Source organism: Notamacropus eugenii, chromosome 1 (genome assembly GCF_028372415.1).
Source record: "Notamacropus eugenii isolate mMacEug1 chromosome 1, mMacEug1.pri_v2, whole genome shotgun sequence".
Classification (NCBI taxonomy): domain Eukaryota; kingdom Metazoa; phylum Chordata; class Mammalia; order Diprotodontia; family Macropodidae; genus Notamacropus; species Notamacropus eugenii.
Genome location: NC_092872.1, coordinates 220,027,098 through 220,052,117, shown reverse-complemented (window position 1 = coordinate 220,052,117; position 25,020 = coordinate 220,027,098). Strand labels below are relative to the sequence as shown.

The following is a 25,020-nucleotide window of genomic DNA, read 5'->3' as shown; positions in this document are numbered from 1 at the left end:
TAATGATATGACTCCAAGTAGCAAGCATTAATTACAAGTTAATGAAGAGGTTTACCTTTCTTTTGCCCTCCTTTGCAAACATAGTACAATCTTAGTACAATGCACACATAGAATATAGTAAGCACAAGTTTGTTGACTGACTGCCTGGGGTGTGGTTTTGTTGGTTTATGTTTTTTTACTTGCCAGGGCCAGAAAAGAATGAAATTAGCCTGTAACTACTTTCTACTGGTTTAAGTAAGAGGAAAGGTGACCTTACCAGGGCTAATTCTTCTATTCCTACCTAAATGTCTCTCCTTTATCACCACTGAATCACAGTATCATAGAGTTAGAAAGTTGTCAGCCAACAAACATTTTCTAAGTGTCTACTATGGGTATAAGTCCCAAGGATACACAGAAAGGTCCTTTGCCTGGCATCAGAGATGTTTAAACCCAAAGGTTTGCAAGAGTCAGCTCAAGCCAGCAGAGTCCACTATTAACATGTATATATACACATATACATACATACATACAAATAGATATGATTTTTCTGTTTTGTTGATCTCTAGACTTATGAAAATGTTAATACTGCAGATCAGAATATAAGGGTATCCTGCCTACCTTTCTTTGGTAGGATGGTTACCTCACACCCCTAATTAAATCTCCAAAACTGAAGTTTGAAAGGGAAAAGAACCCTCAATGAATAAACTACTCTTGAATAGATCACTCAACATGTAGCAACTACAATGTTAGGGATACAAAGACATAGGACATAAAGGAAAAATTGTATAGTGAACAGAACTGGGGTCTAGAGTAAGGGGCCTGAGTACAAATCCCATCTCTTGTCCTATACTACCTGTGTGACCTTGTGCAAGATACTTAACTTACAGGGGCTTCAATTTCCTCATCTATTGGGCCAAATGTCCTCTAAGGTCCCTGCATGTTAAATCTATGATCTCATAATTATAAAATTGCCCTTCCTCCTCAAGGAATTCACAAACCAGTAAGAAAGACCAGAGACAGAGATGCAAATGTTAGAAAGGTTTATGAATTCCGAAATTCCCTCACAAGATCACAATCTATTATTATTCCACCTATCCCTCTGCCTTGCCTCCCCCACCCTCTTCTTCATCTGTACCATGATCTTTAGTCTTTGAAAGGCCCCAGTTCTTTCCCAGGCCATCACCTCATGCACAAGCTATACTCCTCTCTTCCCCATCTTGATCCATTGGGGAACCATTTCAATTCAATATTAGCTTCTTTTCTCAAGTCTTCATCTTCTTATCTTATCAGAGATCTTGGCTTATTAAGCCTCACCTTTGGATTACTTCCACTATCCAATGCTTTCATTCCTATTTGTGTTCTGATAAAGTTGGAGAAAATTACAAAGCAATACTAAATGAGTTCATTACAAATTTATGTCATATAATCTCAACTGGGCCCTCACTGCAACAAGGCAATTTTTTTTTACACCTCTCTAATTCACTATCCCACTTATTCAACTGACTTTTCCAAACTTCTACAAGAAACTTTTTCTGATTCTTTTTAATATTAATGCCTCCCCTCTGTTATTTATTTCCAATTTATCCTGTGTATATTTTGTTTGCACATAACTGTTTGTATGTTTTCTCCATTATCAGACTGTGAATTTATTGAGAGATGGGATTTGTTTTTTTCCCCCTTTCTTTGTATCTTAAGCCCATTATACACTGCCTGGAGTGTAGCAGTTACTTAATAAATGCTTTTGAACTGACTGACAAGGCACTACGTGCCAAATGCTAAATCAGATTGTTGTTCAGTCATTCTAGTTGTGTCCGACTCTTTGTGACCCCACTTGGGGTTTTCTTGGCAAAGATACTGGAGTGGTTTGACATTGCACAGTGGTAGAGTAGGAAGTGTTGAGTTTAGTATCAGAAGAGAGATTCACTCCAATCCAGGATCAGAGGCTTATTGACTTTATGACCTTAAGCAAGTTACTTACTATTTCTGAATCTCATTTTACTCATCTGTAAAATGGGGATAATTATGCTTTACCACCTAATCCCCCAGGTGGATATAAGGACAGAGCTCTGTAGGTCTTTAAACAAAATACTAGTATGAGTTGTTGAGTTGTAAGTTCTATCAGCACTTAAGCAAGAATGATTGCTGAGCTACTCCCTTTTGCAGGTAAGAGATTCACCAAGTTCAGATCTGAGCTAGATCTTGAAAGCTAGGTGGGCATAAATGCACAAGGAGGGCATTCGGGGCAGGGAGAACAGCATGAACTAAGCACAAAGTCAGGAAATTTCAGCAAGCGTTTAGGGGATAAGGAGCAGATAGGTTAGGCCAGAGCAGAAGGGAAGTCAGAGGAGTAAGGATGGAGAGGTAGACTGAAGTCAGCCTGGAAAAACAGGTAATGAATAGGATAAATAATCTAGACTATAGCCATAGAGAACGGAGAACTATTGAATGTTGGGCAACAAGGCAAGGGGGCAAGAGAGGCAAAGATTATTCAATGTAGAAATAAGCAGAATAAACCAAGTTCTCCCAGTTCAAGGGTTCTTAACATGGGATCCATAGGTCCCTAGGATCCACTGGTAGATTTCAGTGTGGGGAGGGTTCATGAATTTTAATGTGAAAAAATATATCTTTATTTTTCACAAATCTTTAACTCAAGTTTTCTATGTCCTTTAATTATGACATTCTGAGAAAGGGTGCATAGGCTTCCTCAGGTCTGCCAAATAGATCCATGACACACAAAAATGCAGAATTCTAAGATATTCCAAGATATCCTAAAATATCAATTGTTCCATGAGAGCAAGTAGAACATTTCTGGAAGGTGAGTTAACGTTCAGTCCACTAAGATAACATTTAGGTCATCCAATTAGTTATTTCATTAACAGTCTTTCTCTCAGTAGCCCAGAAGAGTAAATGACATTTTTCAAATCATTCAAACCAGATTTATCATAATACTTCCACCATTTAATGGGGTTAGTGAAAATTATATAACAGTACCGTGAAAAAAATGATCACAGCAAGTAAGCAGTAACACAGGATGGCTCCAGCTTTAAGGTATAGAAGAGAGAATCTCATAAAATAATCCTTATGATCTGTTTTAAAATAGCCTATGTACTCCAGGTATCCAGGCAATGTCAGGAGATCTAAAAGGAAGGCTGCCAGCAAGTTGGACAGACCCCCTGTGGAGGATTTATGGGAGGGCACAGAAAAGGGTCAGACAGGCTTACAGGGCATGGATGGATTGCAATCTGAACTGATGAAGGGAGTAGTCACATCAATGAGTTCTCAAATATAATGTGAGAGAAGAAAGTCAGTTTAAAACATTGTTTTGGGGATCACATTCTTAAAAGTAATTTCCAGTTCAATCCAACACATTCTTATTAACTACCGTAATATTCTAAGCATTACACTCCCCTCAAAAAAAATCAGATCATTAAGGCAACACTATTTAACATTCATTTGACCCCAGATGGAGGGATAATCATATATATAAGCTTTAGGGCAAGGGTTCTTAACCTGGGGTCCATTAACCCCCAAAGGGCCCATGGATAGATGATTCTTAGCGGGTCCAAGAACTGGAATAGGGAAAAACTGCATGTTTACTTTTACTAATCACTAAAAAAAGCTAAGAACCATTGCTCTATGGGGAGAGGATCAAGATGAGACAAAACATGCAAATGATACCTAGCTGTACTGTCTTCAAGGAGATCTGCATAATCATTCCTAAGTGAGAAACTCTGTAGACACAATTCCACCTTCTGTGAGTTAACTTTAGTTTCAAAGACCTACGGACAAAAGGCAGGAATCAGGGATCATGGCAATGTTTTCAGCAAATACAACTTTAGAAAACACAGCGATTTCTCACTGTTGCAATAGCGGTGCGTTCCTAAGGGACAATGACATTTTAAAAACACAAGTCTGTACATGCAAGCATGGCCCACAACTGCTCTCCTAACAATCAAGTGTAATAGTGTAGTCAAGCAGAGTAGAATAAAGGCCTCCAAAGGAAGACGCCTACGTACATGAGATAGTGGGTGCCGACGAAGAATTCTCTTTGCCCACGTGGAGGTCTTTAAGGTTAGCATTTATTGCATTCAATTCATTTAAAGCATAATGTATGCTAAGGACTTTGCAAACCTGAAAACACTATATAAATGTGTGCTATTATTAGTGGTATGACCCAAGCTGGTTTATTGAACCACACAGGTATTAGAAAGAATAGCAGTAAAATTTTAAAAAATAAAAACCTAACTTTATCAACCTATTTGACAGGACTCATTAATGCTCATGGTCCTGTTTTCAATACTACATTAAAGATTCTTAAATGAGCCATCATCCCAATCTATATCCTTCAAGCCTTTGTGTGGAATTGGCAATGCCCCTTCAAAAAAAAAAAGCACACCTGGTATTAGATTAGTTCTAAATGCAAGGTTTTTAGGAAGCCATGGACTTCAGATCTGCCAATCATTTCCCATGGGACCTCAGGCAAGTCATTTAAACCTCTGGGTGTCTCAGATTGTTCATCTCTAAAGTCATTGCTTCTATTGCTAAGGGCTGTTTCAACTGTGGATCATTGAGCCTATGATGTGAGTACTTGAAAATCTTAACAGCAAAAGTGTTTGGGGGAGGAGTGCAAGTTATGAACTTCTCCCAGGTAGAGAACTCTTATTATGGAAACTCAGCCCTTTGAGAACTTAGAGTCTTAGAGTTAGTTAGGGGTACTAGATCGTCAGGTCATACATAGGTTTAACCTAAGCGGGCTGCTCTGAGGCCTTATGGTTCGTTCTTATTTTATAGATGAAGGAACTGAGGCTCAGATAAGTAAAGAGACTTGTTCAAAGTTACACAGGTGGTAAGTAACAGGGACAGAATTTGAAGTCAGACCCTTGGACCCCAAGCCAGTACTTCTCCCTTTCCCACTTAATGTGTTAACTTTCCCACAGGGTTACTAGGTGTTTCTGAGATAGTGTTTGAATCCAACCCTTCCTGACTCCAAAGCTGATTCTCTACCCACCATTCCATGCTAACACTCACTGAACAGATAGAATGATTAAAAGTGGTTTGCAAATGTTTTGTTCTGACCACGACATTCATATGACCATAAGCCCTTTTCCCCTCAAGAGATCAAGCCGATATTCTCCCTCAAACTTGGCCACAGAGATTGGAGCTGCAAGCAGAAATCAGAATGTAATGAGCGTAGTAAAGCAGCCACACTGTGCTTGTGAAATCCAGAACAATGCGTTACCAAGCAATCCAAAGAGCGCACTGTCTTCCATGCTTCACTGAGCCCAGAATGAGCCCACATCTATTATGAAGACTCATCAATTATGAGAGGATGATCACTTAAAGGATTTATGAGACCCAGTGTGAGAGATACCTCTCATCTATAAAATAGCATCTGAAAAAAGCCATTAGATGAGCCCCAACTGCTAGCAAACACAAATAAGGTTTTTTTCCAAGGTAAAAGGATGCCAGACATGACTGCCAGAGAGTAACCCCTTGTTGCAAAAGAAGCCAAGAAGACAGACATTTGACTGCCCTCCAGATGGAAATAGAAGAGGGGGGGAAAACACTCTGTGAATGAACAACAGTGGCTGATTACACAACATGTGAGTGAAAATTGGAGTCTGCCTTTTGATTAAAGCAAAGACCATCTGCAAGAACATTTGGGAGGTACTCCTTCCCAACTGGGGAGCAGTGGATACATACATAGTAGGGAAGCTACTTACCTAGAATTCATTTTTCCCAAAGCTAAAAGGATTTATGGGGTTATTCTCTGTGCATAAAGAATAGACAAGAATATTTCAGTTGTAAGCAGAAGTTGTAGGTCAGAAGAGTCCTGTTAAAAGTGTCATTACCCTGCTACCTTATTTTTAAATACAAAGTAAATACACCATCCTCATTATCCTGTCTCTGGTAAGAACGTGACTTTTATCCTTAAGAGACTGGGCAGATCCCATTTAGAGATGCATAATCACAGATTGTTTTCTCATTGCCAGGGTGACTGGTCTGAAGTGACCCATCCCATGTAATAATTGAAAAGCCTCATGGGTGATCAAAGTGTTCACAAAACCATTGACAACTGAAAAAGAGGGAATTATCAAGTGCAAATGTCTCTCTACAAGTCCTGAAGAGAAAAGAATAAAATGACCAAGGTTGCTCCCAGGAAAGAAAGAACTGCATAGGAAAGTAGGATCATTCATAACCTATAAACTTGTTTTGCAGCATTGATAAGCAAGAATTAATTTCCAGATATCCATTTTCAGGATTTCTTGGAATGTGAATGGCAGAAGAAATAAATAAGGTGGGCCAAGGTAATGAAGAGATGCAATGGTGTGTTATGATATTATGTTCCCATGAAACACAAACAAATACACACACATATATATATATACACGTATATATTCTTTGAATGAAATAAATATTCATTACATAAAAATATACATACATGTATATGAAAGTCTACACAATAAAATGTACATTCTTTAAATGAAAAAACCCCATGGAAATTCACACATTTAGAATCATACTTCAAAAGGTAATTCAATTACATTTGGCAATGAATTCAGACTGTTCCAGGTGGTTGCTCTTCAAATTGGAGTCTAGCTTGGGTGACCAAACTGTCTCAAGCCAAATGAAATATGTCAGTGCCTTATGATTTGTGTAAAAATGCTGAGGCATAACAAGGAGAAATGGAATAAATCTATCAAGACATGGCTTTTCTGTAGATTATGTACACTAGCAAATGAGTGTGAAGCAAAAAAAAGTTTGATAGATTTTCTGGGGTCTAGTGGGAAAGGGATCTTTCCACAATATACCAATGGGAGGACTCACTAGGAAAGTCATGCAGCCTTGAGGCAGGAAGACCAGTAAGTAACCTTTATGAAACTCCTCAATACTCACCTAAGAGGGAACTCATGCCCATAGTCCTATTTAACTTCATGAAATTTAAGACTGCTGGTCTACGGTCTGAAGAAGGCAGCTTAACTGGAAGTCAAAGTTAACAATCCAAAGCAGCATCATTTTCTCTATGAGAAGCAGGAATCTTCAAAGATGTTTTCTACAGAAGTCATTTTTATATTTTCTTTATAGAAAGTTGGAAGGCTGCTAACTAGAAAACTAACAATTCAGCAAAATTCCTCTTATATATAAAGTCAAACACAAATCGGAAGTGGACTACTTGTTCATATTTAAAGCCTTTCACCTTAAATCTTCTGCTCGTCAAGTAAATAATCTTTCAGAGAAAAGATGATCAGCATTGGACCAAAGTATCATATTCTTCATTCTTCTGTTTCCAAGAATTTGAGGGACTATTTAGGGTAAAAAACCTATGGTTTCATCAGTGTGGGGAACTCCATGTGTGAAAATTCTTTCACTGATAAAGATCAGCTTTATCTTCCGAACTTCTAGTCCTAGAGTGGGGATTCTTAATGTGAGATCCATGGACCCCAAAAAGGTCAATGGCTAGATTTCATGGTGCCCATGAACATGGATAGGAGAAAAGAAAATCATATTTTTATTTTCACTAACAGTGGTTTCTTTGTAATGCTTTGTGTTTTATTTTATGTCTTTAAAAAGGTTAAGAACCTGTATAAACGCTTAAAAAGTTATTCAGGACACTGTGAGGTTCAGTGACTTTCCTGTGTACATGATCTGTATCTATACTGGCTGTGCTTTTCAGAAAGTGTATTGGTGAGAAAAGTTGTCAATGACACTGGTCTGTGGTAAAAACTGAATGTAGAAGCCCCTCTCTGTTCAACCCTTCAATTAGAAGTGAAGTCAGTTTCATCCTGGAGGTCCCAAAACTAAAAAATATTTTGGACAGTACAACCACACAAACAAAATTCTATCTTGATGCTCCTACGCTGACAGTGTCCCCATGGCCAAGAGAAGTCAAGGACTAAGGGAAGTACTTAGTTCCCTCTGGACTCATCCCCTGAATCCTTGCATTTTTCTTAGTTAGCTTTAACATGAATTAAGAAACTCCAGACTCTGAGATCCTCCCCCTACTCATGACAACTTCCTGTATCACTTCATCATCCCAACTAGCTATACAAAATGAAACAGAAGGCAGATATAAAGGTCATCTAAAATAACAACGACAAAAAAAAGGTTCTCTAACTGATTAGAGTCAAAGCAAAGATAGTTTTTCTTTGGCTTTAAAAATGGTTTAAAGATGTTCTACTTTTCCAAAGGCTTAGTTAGCTCCCTTTTCATTTTAGATATAACAGGGGAATTGGACATCAATTATATTTAGGAGAGCAAAATACAAATCTACGAATACAGGGTTTTCTTAGGAGCCAGTGGCTTAGGTCAGAGATTTAGGCATTAATAACCAAAGCTGGATCAAAATACATCCCACTATGTTGCCTTATATCACAGAGCTTTACCTGGTTGCCCATTGGGCTAGCTGTCTTGTCTTGACTTGGAGAAGGCAGAGCCCGCCTGGCCTTCAGGCCTCTGGTAACAGTGGCACCTCCTGCAAGGGACTTTCCTGGACAAAGAAAAGGAAAGAAGTGGTAAAACAGAAAGACCTATTCAAACTTGAGAACTGGGCTGCAGAGATGAAAGCCTAGCTGTCTGGTGAGTCTTTCCCTCTTTGTCTATATTAGGGTCTTCCTTTCCTCATCTTCCAAGTTGGCATCTTCTCAAAGAAACATCTCACCCTCCTGTTAAGATCACTGTGGTCAAAACCATCCTACTTCTCAGGTGGGGTCTAACACAGCCACTTTACCAGGTTACCTCCAGGGCTCTGACACAGGCAAGTATTCAAAACTTTCTACCAATGACCTTGAAATAAACAGCTACTGAGCCAAATTCCCCTTAGCCAGAGTGAGAATTGGGCCAGGTTGCCATGTTTGAGAAGGCCCCTCTCTCCCCTCCCCCTCCACACTCACTGGATTCTAATCATTGCACATGTTCTCAACTGCCAAACTCTTCTGGAACCCTTCTCACAAGACAATCCTGGCTCTTTAGAAAAAGTTCATTTCAAGGACCCACAGAAGATGCTTCCAAGTTGCAAAGCCTAGTCCTTGGACCAAGACTAGTTCAGCTGTGTAAGATACCCACTTTACCTGAACCATTAGAAGTTCCTTTGGTTCATAGAAAGAGACCTGGAGGATTCAGACATCCTCAAAACATGCTAAAATACACAACTCGGACCTTAGAGGGATAGAGATATAAACTGGAATATAACTCATTTCCTCATTCCCCCATAAGAAATATGGTTTTATACTAAAATGACATTAATACTTTGTGCCAATTTTCACATAGATTTGGAAAGATGTTTGTATATGACACATCCTCAGGAAGTCAACTTGAGATAGTTTCTATTCCTAATAAAGCCAGAAGTCCAGGTATTGCCTTAATCTAGTTTTATCCCAGAGATGAATTGAGGCAAACCTTAATGAACACAGAAGGCTTATTCCCTACAAACTTTCAAACTTCAAATAATACTTTCTTGTGAGCAATGCCCTTCCAGCCCCCACTTAGCCTTCTCTGAGATTATCAGTTTGGATAAGACACTCATCCTTATGGACACAGATTCTCCTGAAGTGTCCCCCTCTGCCCTTAATGGGAAGGATGACCTCTCGTTCCTGAATCCTCCATGTCCCTTTTCTGAAGATTGACCTGCCTATCCTGGCTTGTTAAAACTCTCTCTTCCCTTTTCTACCCTGTTATGCTCTTGGCTCACCATAGATCTTCTGACTAACAGTCCCTCTCCTACCAAATATTATAGCTTGATTTCTTCCTTGCAGAAGATTTAGTAATTCTCAGTCCTTACAGAACCATAGCTAAAATGACACACACAAACTCCCTTCCCCATCACCAAATTGTACATAATGGGAATCATAGATTTAGATCTAGAAGGGAATTGAGAAATCATCTTGTCCATCCACCACCACCACCACTATCACTCCCATTTCACAGATGAGGAAACTGAAAGCCAAAGAAGAGAAATTTGATCAAGGTCATGGTCACATTGGGTATAAGTGGCAGAGTCAGGGCTTAAATCCCAGTTCTTTGATTATAAGTCATATATTCTTTCTCCTATTCCATGCGCTTTCCAAAAGATGGTGTGTCAACCCATCTGAAGACTGAAACCTTGAAGAATCTTATGTTGAGATTTTTTCCACCTTGCCAGATAGAGGGAACCAAAACTCTTGGGTAGATTCTAATCCTGGCCTTAGAGGCTGATTTTCTCACTCATGCTGGATAACTCTCCTCTATCCCCCAATACTTATTTAGCAAGTATAGGCAATCATAGGGGTAACGTAAGTTTTTCTTGTTTGAAGATATTCCCACTATATTCACTCCCCTCTCTTTGCATATAGCTTCTACTTCCTCTACCAGTTTTTTAGTACTCATCTTTTCAGGGACTGGATGCATATTCTTACAGATCCTAGTCTTGTTTTCAGCCTTGAAATTAGAATATCTAAGACTTTTGCTCCCCAGATAGAAATGGTCTTAGGAGCCTCCATGTAATAAAGGTGGGGGTAGAAGGAGAATAATCACATGGATCCCCAAAGGAGAAACTGATCATCAAAATAGCATGGAAGATTCAAATGGGTGAAATCCAAGTGCAGGGGAGGCAAAGATGAAAGAAATGACATATCAAGGAGACTTGAAGAAGCAGAGAAGGGTCTATTTCACAGATGATTGGAGGTCATAAGAAGACTGTCTTCCCTAGGATTAAAGTCCAGGCACATCAGCCACCAGCATCAGGATCCTGAGACCTCTGATGTAAGAACACCCAAGAGAATAAGGATTGGCTCAAAGGATTTTGACCTTTGGACATGGTCACCACATCCCTAGTGTTAGAGCTAAGATCAGGCATGTTGGGAGCACAGAGGAGCACAAAGACAGATACACAGGTAAAGACACCTTGAAACAACAGAGCCTCTTTTATAACTAACAATTTTTCACCTGCTTCTCTTGATCTGCTTCCTATTAGAGGATGAAAGTTAATCGACCTTTTAGCCATAGTATAAGGGCCAGTTTAGGAGCATCATCCCAGAAGACCTGAGTCATCTTCTCCCTTTTATCTCCTTAACTACAGGTAGTTCACAGTGGATTAAGAGATTGATGCCCTCATTAATGCTATTGGCAGCAGGTGCTGCCTTTCTCCACTCACAACTTAAATCATATGCCTACCTGACTTTAACAGCCTATACCTACTAGAGGAGTGAAGGACATTGTCCACAATATCATCTCTACTTTAGCTAAAGGCTAGAGAAGTGTATCTAGAAAAAAGGGGTTCTTAACCATTTTTATGTCATGGACCCCTTTGACAATATGGCGAACCTTTTGAACCCTTCTTTGAAGAATGTTTTAAAATAATTGAAGAAAATGGTAAATCTCAGTTTGAGACTAGTAGAAAAAAGATGTGATTTTTTTTTCCATCCAAGTATATGAGTTCCCTGAAATCCAACCATCAGCACCTTGCAGGAGTAGGGTGGGAGGTGGCTGTTAGCCACAGGTTAAGAACTCTTGATCTAAGAATCTAAACAGGAAAGAATTTTTTTTGGAGAAGAACAGAAAGGGGGCTAAGATGATAGTTCCTAATCAGAACTAGATTAAAAAAATAAAAGCAGATAATATATTAAAACAAATCTGTTGATCATATTAAAAGCTAAACTATTCACTATATAGGCTAAAAGGTGGCCAATGGTTTGTGTTGTTTAACCTGAACAAAACATTACCTGATTTTAGATTTGAGTTTCATTTCAGATCTGAATTTAGATCTGAATTCATATTCCTACTTATGACTTGTATGAACTTCTAGGGGTTTCAATTTCTTCACATGCAAAATGAGGAAATTGGACTAGACTTCTCCTAAGATCCTTACAGTTCTCTAAATCCATGACCTTATTATTGTAAAATTCTACTGACGATAACCCCTCATGACCTATAGTTAATCTACTGAAATTTTCTTACACAACGTTTAATTAGACACTAAGAATTTTAGTATAAACATAATTTCACAGAGCAGTATAAGATATAGGGATACCATGAGTAAAGCCAGTGAGATAATGAAAGTAAAAGGCCAGAAAGTGCCAACTCTTCATGGGGAAGGGAAACAACCTTTTTCTCCATACTGCCCCCTCCCCTTAAGTGGTATCAGTGAAATAAGAGGGCAAGATTTACCTAGAAGAATGCTGAGTATGGTACATGAGGACTGAGGACCCCCAAGACCCAAGGAATTAACACACTGTAAGCTTCATGAGGACAAGGGGCTGTGTCTTATCTGATATTCCTACCTTGTCCAAACAATTGCTGGATTGAAAGGAATTCAGTAGATTCTGGCCACTCATTGGAGAAATTTGGCAGGGAAAAAAAGAGGAACATAGTAGTCATAGCAGAATCAAGCAAGGGATTTTTTTCAAGCTAAGAAAAGTCTGAATGTAATGCAGAGGAGAGAAAAAGAGGAAGAGGGAGAGAAGAAGAGATTGAAAATGGAAGAGATAGGAAACAATGGATGAAGCAAGGTCCTGAAGAAGGCTGAAGGGTAAAAACAGATAATAGGTGGAAAGGGAGATAATATTAGAAAGGAGGCAGCTAGAAAGTGCCATCGGCAGAGCACTTGGCTCAAGATTAGGATAGAGCAGAGTTCAAATGTTGCCTCTGATGTTTACTAGCTATGTGAACTTGGGCAAACCATATGATCTTTCTCAGTCTCTGTTTCCTTATCTGTCAAATGAGGGGGTTGGAATTGATGCCTCTAAGGTCCCTTCCAGGGGGCCCAGATAAATAAAAGGATTTTCAAACAGTTGCCAGAGTCCAGTTAAAGTTAGGAAGTATGTGTTCATAGTAAGCCTGCTCCCATAGTCCTGTGGCTTTCTCCAGGAGTACTCAACCAACCAGATGTAGGATCTGGAAAAGTAGACAGAAGAGGTGACCCAGGGTAGGGGCATGCTCAAAGATGGTCATATAATGTATACACACACATACACACACACACACACGCATGCACACACACACACACACACACCCTACAAATAGCTTCAAATGCTGCCCGGCAACTGAGTTGCGTGACCATGGACAAGTTACTTATCCTCTCTCAACCTCAGTTTCCTTACTTGTAAAATGTAATAATAACAATACTGGAGAGACAGTATGGCCTGATAGTTGACTCTAAGCTGGGAAGACCTAAGTTCAAGCTCTGCTTCTGACACAAAATATGTGATTCTGGGAGAGTTGCTTAATGGCTCAGAGTCCTAGACAACTCTCTGAGACTATGAATTGCAAAGATGGTGCTCACCTGGATTGGTAGAGGAATGAGTCCAGTCAATTATAGAGAGTAGATAGATAGGACATGTGGACATATATATATATGTGTGTGTGTGTATGTATGTATATGTATATATATATACACACACATATATACATATACATGTGTATATATATATACATATATATATATACGTATACACACACATATATACTTACACACACACTTCATGTCTCCCTCACAGGGTTATTGCAAGGATCCAATATTTTCATTTATAAAGCACTTCAAAGTTCATAAAGCCCTATATATGTTATCTTATTACAGCCTCTCAGTGATTCTGGGAAATAGGGAGCTATGGATATTATTTTCCCCACTTGTAAAGTGGGGAGATTGAGGCTGGGAGAGGTTAAGTGATTTGCCTGAAGTCACACAACAAGGAAGAGGATTTAAATGCAAGTCTTTCTGACCCCCAAACTAGTGCTCCATGCACCCTTCCCCACCATGATGATGCCTTCCTATCTATGTAAGGCACTTTGAAAAACTTAAGGTGCCATAAAGTGTCTCACTTCAACAAACATCAGTTAAGCACTGACCACTTGTGAGACACTAGGCTAGGTGCTGCGCGCACACACACACGTGCACACACACATGCGTGCATGCGCGCACACACACACACACACACACACACACACACACATAGAGTCCTTCAAGGTGTTTACATTTTAACAATACATCAGGTAATTTAGGAAGAAAGGACCCTCCAGTCCTCCAATCAGAGGGAAGAGGAGGCTGAGGGAGATGGTGTCAGTCAAGGCTTGAGTTAGCATCATGGCAATGAGATTGGATTAATGATGAGATTAATTAGGCTAAAATCTAGGCTACAAGAAGAAGAGTGACATGAATTAAGTCTGGCAAGCTAGGTTGGAATCATATTGTGTAGGGCTTAAAGGGTTAATATGAAGAATTTATATCTCAGAAGAAGCAGGGAATTATTGAAGAGTTTTGAGCAGGGGAGTAATGTCAGAAGTGTGCCAGAGGAATATTATTTTGGCAGCTGTGTAGAGAAGCTGTGCAATGGGCAGACTGGAACACAAATAGGAAGCTATTACAATAGCCTAGGTAAGGAGTGATGAGGGCTTGTAATGGAGTGGTAGGAAAGCAAGAGAGAAAAGGGACAAATTTGAGAGATGATATGGAAAGAGAAGCCATTAAACTTAGTGGTTGGCAGGATATAGGTGATGGGGGAGAGGAAAGTCAAAGCTGTCTCTGAGGTTCAGAGCCTGGATGAATGGAAGCATGGTAATGACCTCAACAGGAATGGGGAAGTTTGGGGAAGGAGAAAGTTTAGAAGAGAAGATGATGAGTTCCGTTCTAGACATCGTGATTTTAAGATACTAATAGGATATCTTATGACATTATCAAAGCAGAAGTTGGTGATGCAGGATTGGAGATCAGAAGAAAAATTAAGGCTCAATTCATAGATGTGAATTCATCCATTTAGAGGTAACTGAACCCAAGGAAACTGATGAAAAGACAGAAAGAAGAAAGTCCATGACAAATCAGAGAGAATTAGAGGGCAAGAGACACAGGATGATCGAGCAAAGGAAACTGATTAAATAACAGTTAAATAGGCAGGAGAGTCTCCAGGAAAGAGAGAGAATCTAAGAGAAAAGGATAGTTGGCAATGTTAAAAACTGCACAAAAGTCAAAAAAAATGAGGACTGAGAAAAGTCTATGGGATTTAATTGTTCATTTTAACTATGAAGATGATTATTATCCCTTAGTTTTACAAGGGTTTATTTTTAAAAGTAGCTGTCATTACTACTATGTCTATCCATCTATCCATCCATCCTTCCATTTGTTTATGAAGTCCTTCTCAGAACCCCAGGGTTAATGGGAACCTGAGAGGCCAGTCAGCCCAAACTATACCTGAACAAGAATGCTTTCAATGACATTCCCAATAAGTCGGTCATGGCTTAAAGATCCCTAGTGAGGTTTGCTACGGAGCCAAGACCTATTGAGTCGACCTACTCCTCTTTTGGATAGCCCTGTTAGGAAGTTTTTCATTTCATTCAGCAATTGTTTCTGAATTTTCTCTTTGAGGAGAACCAGAAGAAGACGAAGTCCTCTTCTACAAGATAGTCATAATTTCTCTACCTCCCCAAAGTCTGTTCTTCTGCAGGCTAACCATTGCCTGTTTCTTCAACTAATCTTTATATGGCATGGCGCTACTCTGGGTGCCCTCCTCTGAACACTTTAGAATTTATCATTGTCCTTTCTAAGCTGTGGCACCCCCAACTAAACCCCCACATTCTCCAGTGTTTCTCACCAGAGACTATTATCTCTCTTGTTATGGATGTTACATATCTCTTAATGGAGCTTATGATTATATTAGTTTTGTATAATTGCCATACCATGATATAGATCCATATTACAATTCACTAAACTCTCCAAATCTTTTTTTTTCCAGATCAGCTCTTGTCTTACCATGCCTTCACCATATTTATTTCCAAAGTCAATTTTTGAAACCTCAAGTGTGAGACATTACATTTATCTCCATAAATTCATCATATTAAATTCAGTCCAATATTGTAGGCTGCCAAGACCTTTTGAAATCCTGACGCTACGATCCAGCCTGTTCACAGTGACTTCCAATTTTGTGTCATTTGTAAATCTGATAACCTCAATCCATTTATGCCTTTATTCAAGATAGTGATAAAAATATTTTTAAAAATGGAGCCAGGAACAGATCCTGGGATCTGTTGAAAATTATCTTAGAGGTCATCCAGTTGAATTCCTTCATTTTGGATGTGTGTGTTTGTCCTCTGTTGCTGAAGAAGACCATGCCATCAGAGAAATGATGACATGACTTGCACTTGACTTTGTTTTGAGTGAGAGAAGGCTGTGCAGGTCACCAGCCTCACTTTTCCTCCAGAGCCATCTGAATCCAGTGACCAGATATTCATCAGGATGACTGGAGATGACCCAGGATGACGCAATTGGGGTTAAGTGACTTGCCCAAGGTCACACAGCTAGTGATTGTCAAGTGTCTGAGGTGAGATCTAAACTCAGGTCCTCCTGACTCCTGCACTGGTGCTCTATCCACTGCACCACCTAGCCACCCATTTTGGATATAGAAACTAGAGCTGTGAATGGTTAATGGACTTGCCCAAGGCCACTCAAGTAGTAGGAGAGGCAGCATTTGAATGCAAGTCCTGAGATTTCAAGGTCAGTACTCTTCAGCCATCTTTCCCTAGGTTCTAGTGGCAACAGATACACTGACTCCTTTTCTTCTATATGTTAGTTCAGGAGTATGGATTCCCCTAGACTAGAAAAGATAGTTCTTTATAAGACCAATTATATCTGTTGTAAATCTGGATTTATATCACAAAGATAGTGTGATGGAAAATAAAACAACAGATGTTAAGTACCTTGAACTCTTCCAAGGAGATTCACTGGAAAAACCCAAGAAAATTATTAATAAAAAGATTGTTTTCATTCTCAGTCAGAATAGTAGTATTCTCCAGCAAAACTGAAATGCTATATTCCCCTCAAAACAGTAATTTAACCTTGCCATGAGAGAACATACATTCTCTTAGTTCACAAACACAAATCACATTTCCTGAAGCTCCAGCTGAAATGCTTAAAGTGTTTCAGCTCATTTCCCTGTCTATAAATGAAACCTCATTCTTCAAAACAAAAAAATCTGAGAAAGGGATTTCAGAGATGGAAATATCATTGAGTTTTTCCTGAGTGGAATGCAGCTGAAGGATGTGAACTAGACATTCAAGGTGACGAGATGATCCTCTATTTTTGAAGAAAAACTCATGGTTATAAATCTTCTAGGGTGTTGCCAAACCCTGCAGATTCAAAATATTGAAGCTTATCTGGTTTTGATTTTTGCTGACTTAAATCTGATGAAATATCCATAAGGTTTGGTCAAAGTTTAACTGACCTCTAGCATACCTCAACCTGTTTCCTCCTAGTTGTTAATAATTATAACTAGTTTAATACCATATATTAGAGATACCTAGTAGCACAGTGGATAGAGAGCTGGGCCTGGAGTCAGGAAGGCCTGAGTTCAAATCTGGTCTCAGACGCTTACCAGTTGTGTGATCCTAGGCAAGTCACTTAGCCCTGTTTGCCTGTTTCCTCAACTGTAAAATAAAGATAATAATAGCATCTGCATCAAAAGGTTATAATGAGGATCAAATGAGATGCTATTTGTAAAAAACTTATTACAGTAACTTGAACTCTTCTGAGGAAATTCATTAGTACTCAGTAGGTATTACATAAGTGCTTATAGCCTTCTTTTTCCTTCCCCATATTAAAATATGATTTATCAGCTAGATAAACTTTACAAAATTTACAAAACATCAAGAAAGCCCTTTAAGTGCTAGTCCAGTGACAATCTATAGAGTCTTGCATGGTGAGGGAGGAGTTCATCATAGACTCTTTCATGGCTGTGAAGGTCATCCAGTTTGACCTCTCTTCCCTACCAGGAATCACTTTTACAATAATCTGGAGTTCATCATCTCCCCTACCTCCATCTTGTAAATCCAGCCTTCCTCTTAACATCACTCTTTCTCTTGAGAGCATCATCAGGCTTTCCATTACATAGATTTGTAACCTCAGAGTCATCCTTGATTGTTTCTTCTCTCTTACCCTTCCCCCACCAGATAGCCATCTAATTCTATTAATTGCACATTACCCACATCCCCCCCCTTCTTTCAACTTAGACAACCACCAGTCTCTTTTGGACCATTGTTATTTCTTACCTGGATTATCTCAACAGCTTTCTAATAAGACTCCCCACTCTCGTCTCTCTATTCCATGGATGAGGAACCTGTGACCTCAAGGCCACATGTGGTCCTCTAGATCCTCAAGTGTGGCCCTTTGACTGAATCCAAACTTCACAGAACAAATCCTCTTAATAAAAAGATTTGTTCCATAAGACTGAGTCTATTACAACCTCCACACAGCTCCCAGGCTAAGCTTCCTTGAGAACTGGTCAGCTAGTTCTGACCAGTGAACTATCCAGCTCATAAAAACTTCAATGTTTCCTTATAGTTTTTGGGGGTTTTTTTGGTCATGACCTCTGTTAGCAGTCTGGTGAAGCCTATGGGCTCTTTCTCAGAAGAATATTTTTAAATGCAAAAAATATGCAGAGGATCACAATCCAAAAATATCAGAATATAATCTATCAATCCATAGCTATGTAGATATCTAGATATATGAATCAGTTCACTGACCACAAGTTAAAAATCCCTGCTTGAGGATAAGATACAAACACCTCTGTTTGTTTACTTTCTAGTATCTATCTCCAACCAGACTAAAGTTTTCACTCCTGTGACTGTGAATTGTGAGCAATTACCTGATCTCTGCCAGTCTCCCACCCACCCCACCCCTCTGGACCATCATTGTTCCACCATGCCAATGCCAGCTGCTCTCCAGCTTCCCCTGTCCTCCTTCTCCCCCACTCTCCAACATTCTCTAATTCTAGCTCTGAACATAGTCAACAAATCAATACTACCACTCCCAAAAAGTACTTGGCAATCATTTGCCTGTGATGCCCATCACCTTTCCTTACGACTTTCTTGTTCAAAATGTTCCTCCTTAGCTACTCTTCCCTGATAGGGGTTGACTTCCCTATTAGAATGTAAACTTCTTAAGGGCAGGGAACTGTTTTGTTTGTTTATATTTGTATCCCAGCCATATTACCCAATGCCTGGCACATGAGTGCTTTTACATCCACCCACCCATCCATCCATCTGTCTGTCCATCCATCCATCCATTCATCCATCCATCCTTCCATTCATCCATTCATTCAATCTGGCTCCAGCCTATATCTTCAACTCTCATTAAATAATCCTTCCTTTCAATACTTCACATTTCAGCAAAACTGGTCTACTTGCCAATCCTTGAATTTGTCATTTTATCTTCTCTATCACTTTCTTTGCACATGTTGTCTTCCTATGCCTGGAATGCCTTCTCCCATCCTCTTTGTACTTAGAATCTCTATCTTCCTTCCTTCAAAGCTCAATTCATGTACATCTTCCTCCTGAAATCTTCCCCAATTCCCTTAGCTGTTTATTAGAATTCAGCTCTCTCTCCTCAAATTATCTTGTATCTGTGTGCATATATATGGATACATGCACATGTGTATATGGATATATATTATATAGACAGATGTACATATATGCTTACATATTGCATCCCCATGAGCTCCTTGAAAATGGGGAACATTTGTCTTTTTGTCATTATATCCATAATGCCTTGTACAGAGTAGACACTTATTAAATGCTTGTTGGATTGGATTTTCTGTTCACTCAGACTTTGAACACTTCTAGCAATGGGGTGATCACTACTTCACAAGAAAGTCCACTGGATTATTAGAAAGCAATAATCATTAGAGAAGTTTCCTTATGCTGAGCCAAAAACTCTCCTGCCTCCATTGCCAAATCACTCAATAAGCATTTATCAAGCACCTGTCACATGCTAGCAACTACGATAAGCATTGGGGATTAAAAGAAGGCCAAAAAATAACCCTTGCCCTCAAGGGCTAACAGTCCAATGGGTGAGATGACATGCAAAGAACCAGGTACAAACAGGACATAGGATAAATTGGAGATAATTTTGGAGAAAAGACCCTAAGAGTAATTCTCTTTTTTTTGGAAGCAATTGGAGTTAGATGACTTGGTCAGGGTCACACAGCTAGTAAGTACCCAAGGCTGGATTTGATCTCAGGTCATCCTGACTCCAGGGCCAGTGCTCAATCTATTATGCCACCTAGTTGCCCTGCTAAGAGGAATTCTAAAAGGAATTAAGAAAGGTTATTTAGAGAAGGTGTGGTTTTAATTGGGACCTGAAGAAAGCCAGGGACAGAATGTGGAGGGAAAGAACTCAAGACATGAGGTATAACCAGGGGATAATACACAGAATCAGAAGGTGGAATATCTTGTGCAAAGAATACAGAAAGGAAACCAGCATCACTGGATCACAGGATACCTGGAGAAAAAGATAGGAAGAAGCCAGGTTGTGGAGGGTTTTTAAAGCCAGACCAAGGGTTTTGTGTTTTGTCCTTGAGGGAACAGGAAGTCACTGAAGTTTTATTAAATGGGGGTGGAGAGAAGGAGTGGCTTTAGGAAGATGGTTTAAGAACATTAACTTGACAGCTGAGTGAAGAATGGATTGGAGTGGGGAGAGACTTGAGGCAGAAAGTTATTAATAATCCTGACATAAGATGATAAGGACCTACACCAGGGCAGTTTCATTGTCAGAAGAAAGAAGGTAGTGTATATAAAAATTGATCTGATAGGCAGAGCCTTGATGGCAGAGCAGAAAGACACACATACACAGGGTCTCCCCACACAGCCCATAAAATACCTGTAGAGAGGGAATCTCAACAAATTTTGGAGCAGCAGAAGTGGAGAACAACAGAGTGGAGGAGATTTCCAGCCCATGAAAAGTTCACAGGAAATGTCTGTTGCACCAGACATGGAGCAGAGTGCAGAGCCCAGCCTTGGCGTACGGAGACTCTGGGAGGAGGACACCTCAGGGATGGACTCTCCAGTTGCAGCAGCGGGTCCTCAGATCTCTCAACCCACAGGTACCAAAGGTCAGTGATGGGGGTTTTTTCAGCTGGCTGGGAAGGAAGAAGGGCCTCCCCATAGCTCCGGCTTCAGTCAGTGGCCCGCAGAGGCCACATCTGGCAGGCGGCAGGAGTTCTCACGGCAGCCCCTACAGCAGCCTGAGACCATTGCTGAATCATAAAAACCCCTGGGGGCACTGAGGGAGCTGGTCTTGTCTCCCACTGAATGATAGCCCTGCCCCCACAGCTTCACTGAATCCCATCCCCGCAACCCCCCACCCCCACCCCCCGCAGTGCTAGCTTGGTGGAACTGGAGGTCAGGTGCCTGTGGAGAGGAAACTCTGCTAAGATTCTGGGCACAAAACTCCTTCTCTGCACCCAGACCAGTACACGCTTGATTGTGCCACCTGGGAAGAACTGATATCTTACAGGTCCCCAGAATATACCCTGCTCTTGACAAAGGACCCAGAAGTCAAGTAACTGGTTGGGAAAATGCCCAGAAAAGGGGAAAAAAATAAGACCATAGAAGGTTATTTCTTGGTGAACAGATATATCCTCCCATCCTTTCAGATGAGGAAGAACAATGCTTACCATCAGGGAAAGATATAAAAGTCAAGATTTCTGTATCCCAAACATCCAAAATAAATATTCAATGGGCTCAGGCCATGGAAGAGCTCAAAAAGGATTTTGAAAATCAAGTTAGAGAGGTGGAGGAAAAACTGGGAAGAGAAATGAGAGATATGCAAGAAAAGCATGAAAAGCAGGTCAACGCCTTGCTAAAGGAGACCCAAAAAAATGCCGAAGAAAATGACACCTTGAAAAATAGGCTAACTCAATTGGCAAAAGAGGTTCAAAAAGCCAATGGGGAGAAGAATGCTTTCAAAAGCAGAATTAGCCAAATGGAAAAGGAGGTTCAAAAGCTCACTGAAGAAAATAGTTCTTTCAAAATTAGAATGGAACAGTTGGAAGCTAATGACTTTATGAGAAACCAAGAAATCACAAAACAAAACCAAAAGAATGAAAAAATGGAAGAGAATGTGAAATATCTCATTGGAAAAACAACTGACCTGGAAAATAGAGCCAGGAGAGACAATTTAAAAATTATGGGCCTACCTGAAAGCCATGATCAAAAAAAGAGCCTAGACATCATCTTTCATAAAATTATCAAGGAAAACTGCCCTGAGATTCTAGAACCAGAGGGCAAAATAAGTATTCAAGGAATCCACAGATCACCTCCTGAAAGAGATCCAAAAAGAGAAACTCCTAGGAACATTGTGGCCAAATTCCAGAGTTCCCTGGTCAAGGAGAAAATATTGCTAGCAGCTAGAAAGAAACAATTCAAGTATTGTGGAAATACAGTCAGGATAACACAAGATCTAGCAGTTTCTACATTAAGGGATCAAAGGGTATGGAATATTATATTCCAGAAGTCAAAGGAACTAGGACTAAAACCAAGAATCACCTACCCAGCAAAACTGAGTATAATACTTCAGGTGAAAAAATGGTCTTTCAATGAAATAGAGGACTTTCAAACATTCTTGATGAAAAGACCAGAGGTGAAAAGAAAATTTGACCTTGAAACACAAGAATCAAGAGAAGCATGAAAGGGTAAACAGCAAAGAGAAGTCATAAGGGACTTATAAAAGTTGAACTGTTTACATTCCTCCATGGAAAGACAATATTTGTAACTCTTGAAACTTTTTTCAGTATCTGGGCAGTTGGTGGGATTACACACACACACACACACACACACACACACACACGCACACGCACACGCACACGCACACACATACACACAGCACAGGGTGAATTGAATAGGATTGGATCATATCTTTAAAAAATGAAATTAAGCGGGGAGAGAGAAATATATTGGGAGGAGAAAGGGAGAAATGGAATGGGGCAGGTTATCTCATAAAAGACTTCAGTGGAGGTAAAAAGAGGGGAGGTGAGAGAAAAAAACATGAAGTTTACTCTCATTACATTCGTCTAAAGGAAGGAATAAAATGCACACTCATTTTGGTATGAAAACCTATCTTACAATACAGGAAAGTGGGGGATAAGGGGATAAGCAGGGTGAGGGGCATGATGGAAGGGAAGGCAGTGGAAGGAGGGAGCAATTTGAAGTCAACATTCTTGGGGAGGGACAGGATCCAAAGAGAGAATAGAAGCAATGGGGGGCAAGATAGGATGGAGGGAATTATAGTTAGTCTCACACAACACTATTATGGAAGTCATTTGCAAAACGACACAGATATGGCCTATATTGAATTGCTTGACTTCCCAAAGGGAATGAGTGGGGAGGGAGGGATGGGGAGAAGTGGGAACTCAAAGTTTTAGGAACAACTGTTGAAAATTGTTCTTGCAACTAGGAAATAGAAATACAGATAATGGGGTATAGAAAGTTACCTTGCCCTACAGGACAAAAGAGAAAATGGGGATAAGGGAAGGAAGGGATGTTAGAAGAGAGGGCAGATTGGTGATATGGGCAATTAGAATGCTTGGCGTTTTGGGGTGGGGGGAGGGGAGAAATGGGGAGAAAATTTGGAACCTAAAATTTTGTGGAAATGAATGTTGAAAAGTTAAATAAATAAATAAATATTTTAAAAAATTTGATTTGATAGGATCAGACAACAGCAGATTGGATGGAGTGGGAAGAACATAATGATTCAAAGATTAAACTTAGGTTGTAAGCTGGGGGGACTAGAAGGGTGATGATGCCCTTAACAGTAAGAGGAAAGTTAAGAAGAGGAGAGGATTGAAGAAAACAGAAGACTCACTTTGAACATGTTGAGTTTAAGATGTCTATAAAACATCATTGTCCTTAATTCTGCTTATTGGAGCAATGTGAAACTGAATCTTCCAACAAAGAGAGCCCTTCCAACAAATTAAGACAGTTTTCCTATTAGTCTTTATAAGGCTTTCCCCCCATACTAAACCAGAAACCCCCAGTTTTTTCAACTGTCCCTTAGATTTTCTAGACCCTCCCCTTCTTTTCTTGGTAGTCACTAAATATAACTTGATCTTTCAACTTAAACTGTGATTAATTCCTTATTATTTAACTCTCCAGGTGTGACCAGCACAGAAAGACATGATTTGGACCCCATTGCAGCCTAAGTTTCAGTTAGTTTGTTTAGAAGTCATATCGAATTGTTGGTTTGTACTGAACTTGTGGTGAACCAAAAAATCCCAGGTCTTTTTCCCTTGGATTGTTGTCAAGTCAGGTCTCTCTTTTCTAGCCCTGTCCTTAAGCTTTTTAACTCTTTTTAACTTAATACAAGAGTTTCACTTTATCCTGTTTAAATTTCATTTTCTTGATTTCAGCCCAGTGTTCCAATGTGCTGAGATCATTTATAATCTTGATTCTGACCTAAAATTTTAGCCGTTCCTCCCACTTTTGTGTCCCTTAATTTGATAAACATGATTAACTTTGTTATCATAAGAGAAAACAAAAACATTAAACAAGATAGAGGGCCCACTAGAAACTTCCTGCAGATTAGTAATTCTCCAGTAATCATCTATCTTTGGGCGCAGCTGATCAACCAGCTTCAGTAATCCACTTATATTTGTACCACTAGAGACTTTGTCAAAATGTTTTGTTGATAACGAGATACTATGTCTGTGGTATTCCCCAGTCTACAGTTCTGGTAACCCTATCAGAAAAGGAAATGAAGTTAGTTTGGCATGACTTGTTCTCGGTGAACCCTTTCCGCTTCTAGTGATCAGGACATCCCTTTCAATGAGCTTAAAAAACATCTGGTTAATAATCCATTTTAGAAGTTTGCCAGGAATTGACGTCAAATTTTATACTAGGTTATACTTTCTAAAATCCACCATTTTCTCTTTTAAAAAAAATTGGGACATTTGCCTATTTCCACTCTTGAAATGTCTCTCCCATTCTCTGAGTTCTCTTTAGATAACATCTGCAAGTTCTTTCAGCTCCCCAGGACTTAATTGGGGCCTTGAGATGTGAATTTGTTTAAAGCAGCTGGATTCTATCCTTCTCTTTCCGCACCCATCTTGGGCTCCAGTTTCCTCTTTACAAACTGTGGGTTTCAAAATGTAAAGGGTAGAATATTCTTCTTGCTGAAAGATATGGAAGCAAGCAGATCTGACTTTAATAATATATAATGATATGCCTCTGCCTGATGACTGAGAGTGGGGAGGAAGGACACTATGTAAATGTTATGTGCTTTTAAGTTTTGTGAAACCCTGAACTCAGAAGAAA

At 39.7% G+C, this 25,020-nt stretch overlaps 1 protein-coding gene across 12 annotated transcripts in view; it reads right to left on the bottom strand.

Annotated features, from left to right (window-relative positions):
• The window catches only part of FRMPD2 (FERM and PDZ domain containing 2), a 306,604-nt gene that overhangs the window by 30,333 nt on the left and 251,251 nt on the right, over positions 1-25,020 (bottom strand). For 6 of the 12 annotated variants that reach the window (XR_011971421.1, XR_011971422.1, XM_072627697.1 and 3 more), the window contains 2 exons: positions 8,364-8,467; positions 3,658-3,758 (listed from right to left, as the gene is read on the bottom strand). Coding sequence is in view for 8 of the 12 variants with exons in the window: in XM_072627697.1 (XP_072483798.1) it covers positions 3,658-3,758; positions 8,364-8,467 (205 nt within the window). In the remaining 4 variants the exon portion in view is untranslated. Of the gene's footprint in view, positions 1-3,657; positions 3,759-8,363; positions 8,866-25,020 lie in introns of those variants that run through there. The other 6 variants (XM_072627721.1, XM_072627718.1, XM_072627710.1 and 3 more) reach the window with 6 other exon arrangements.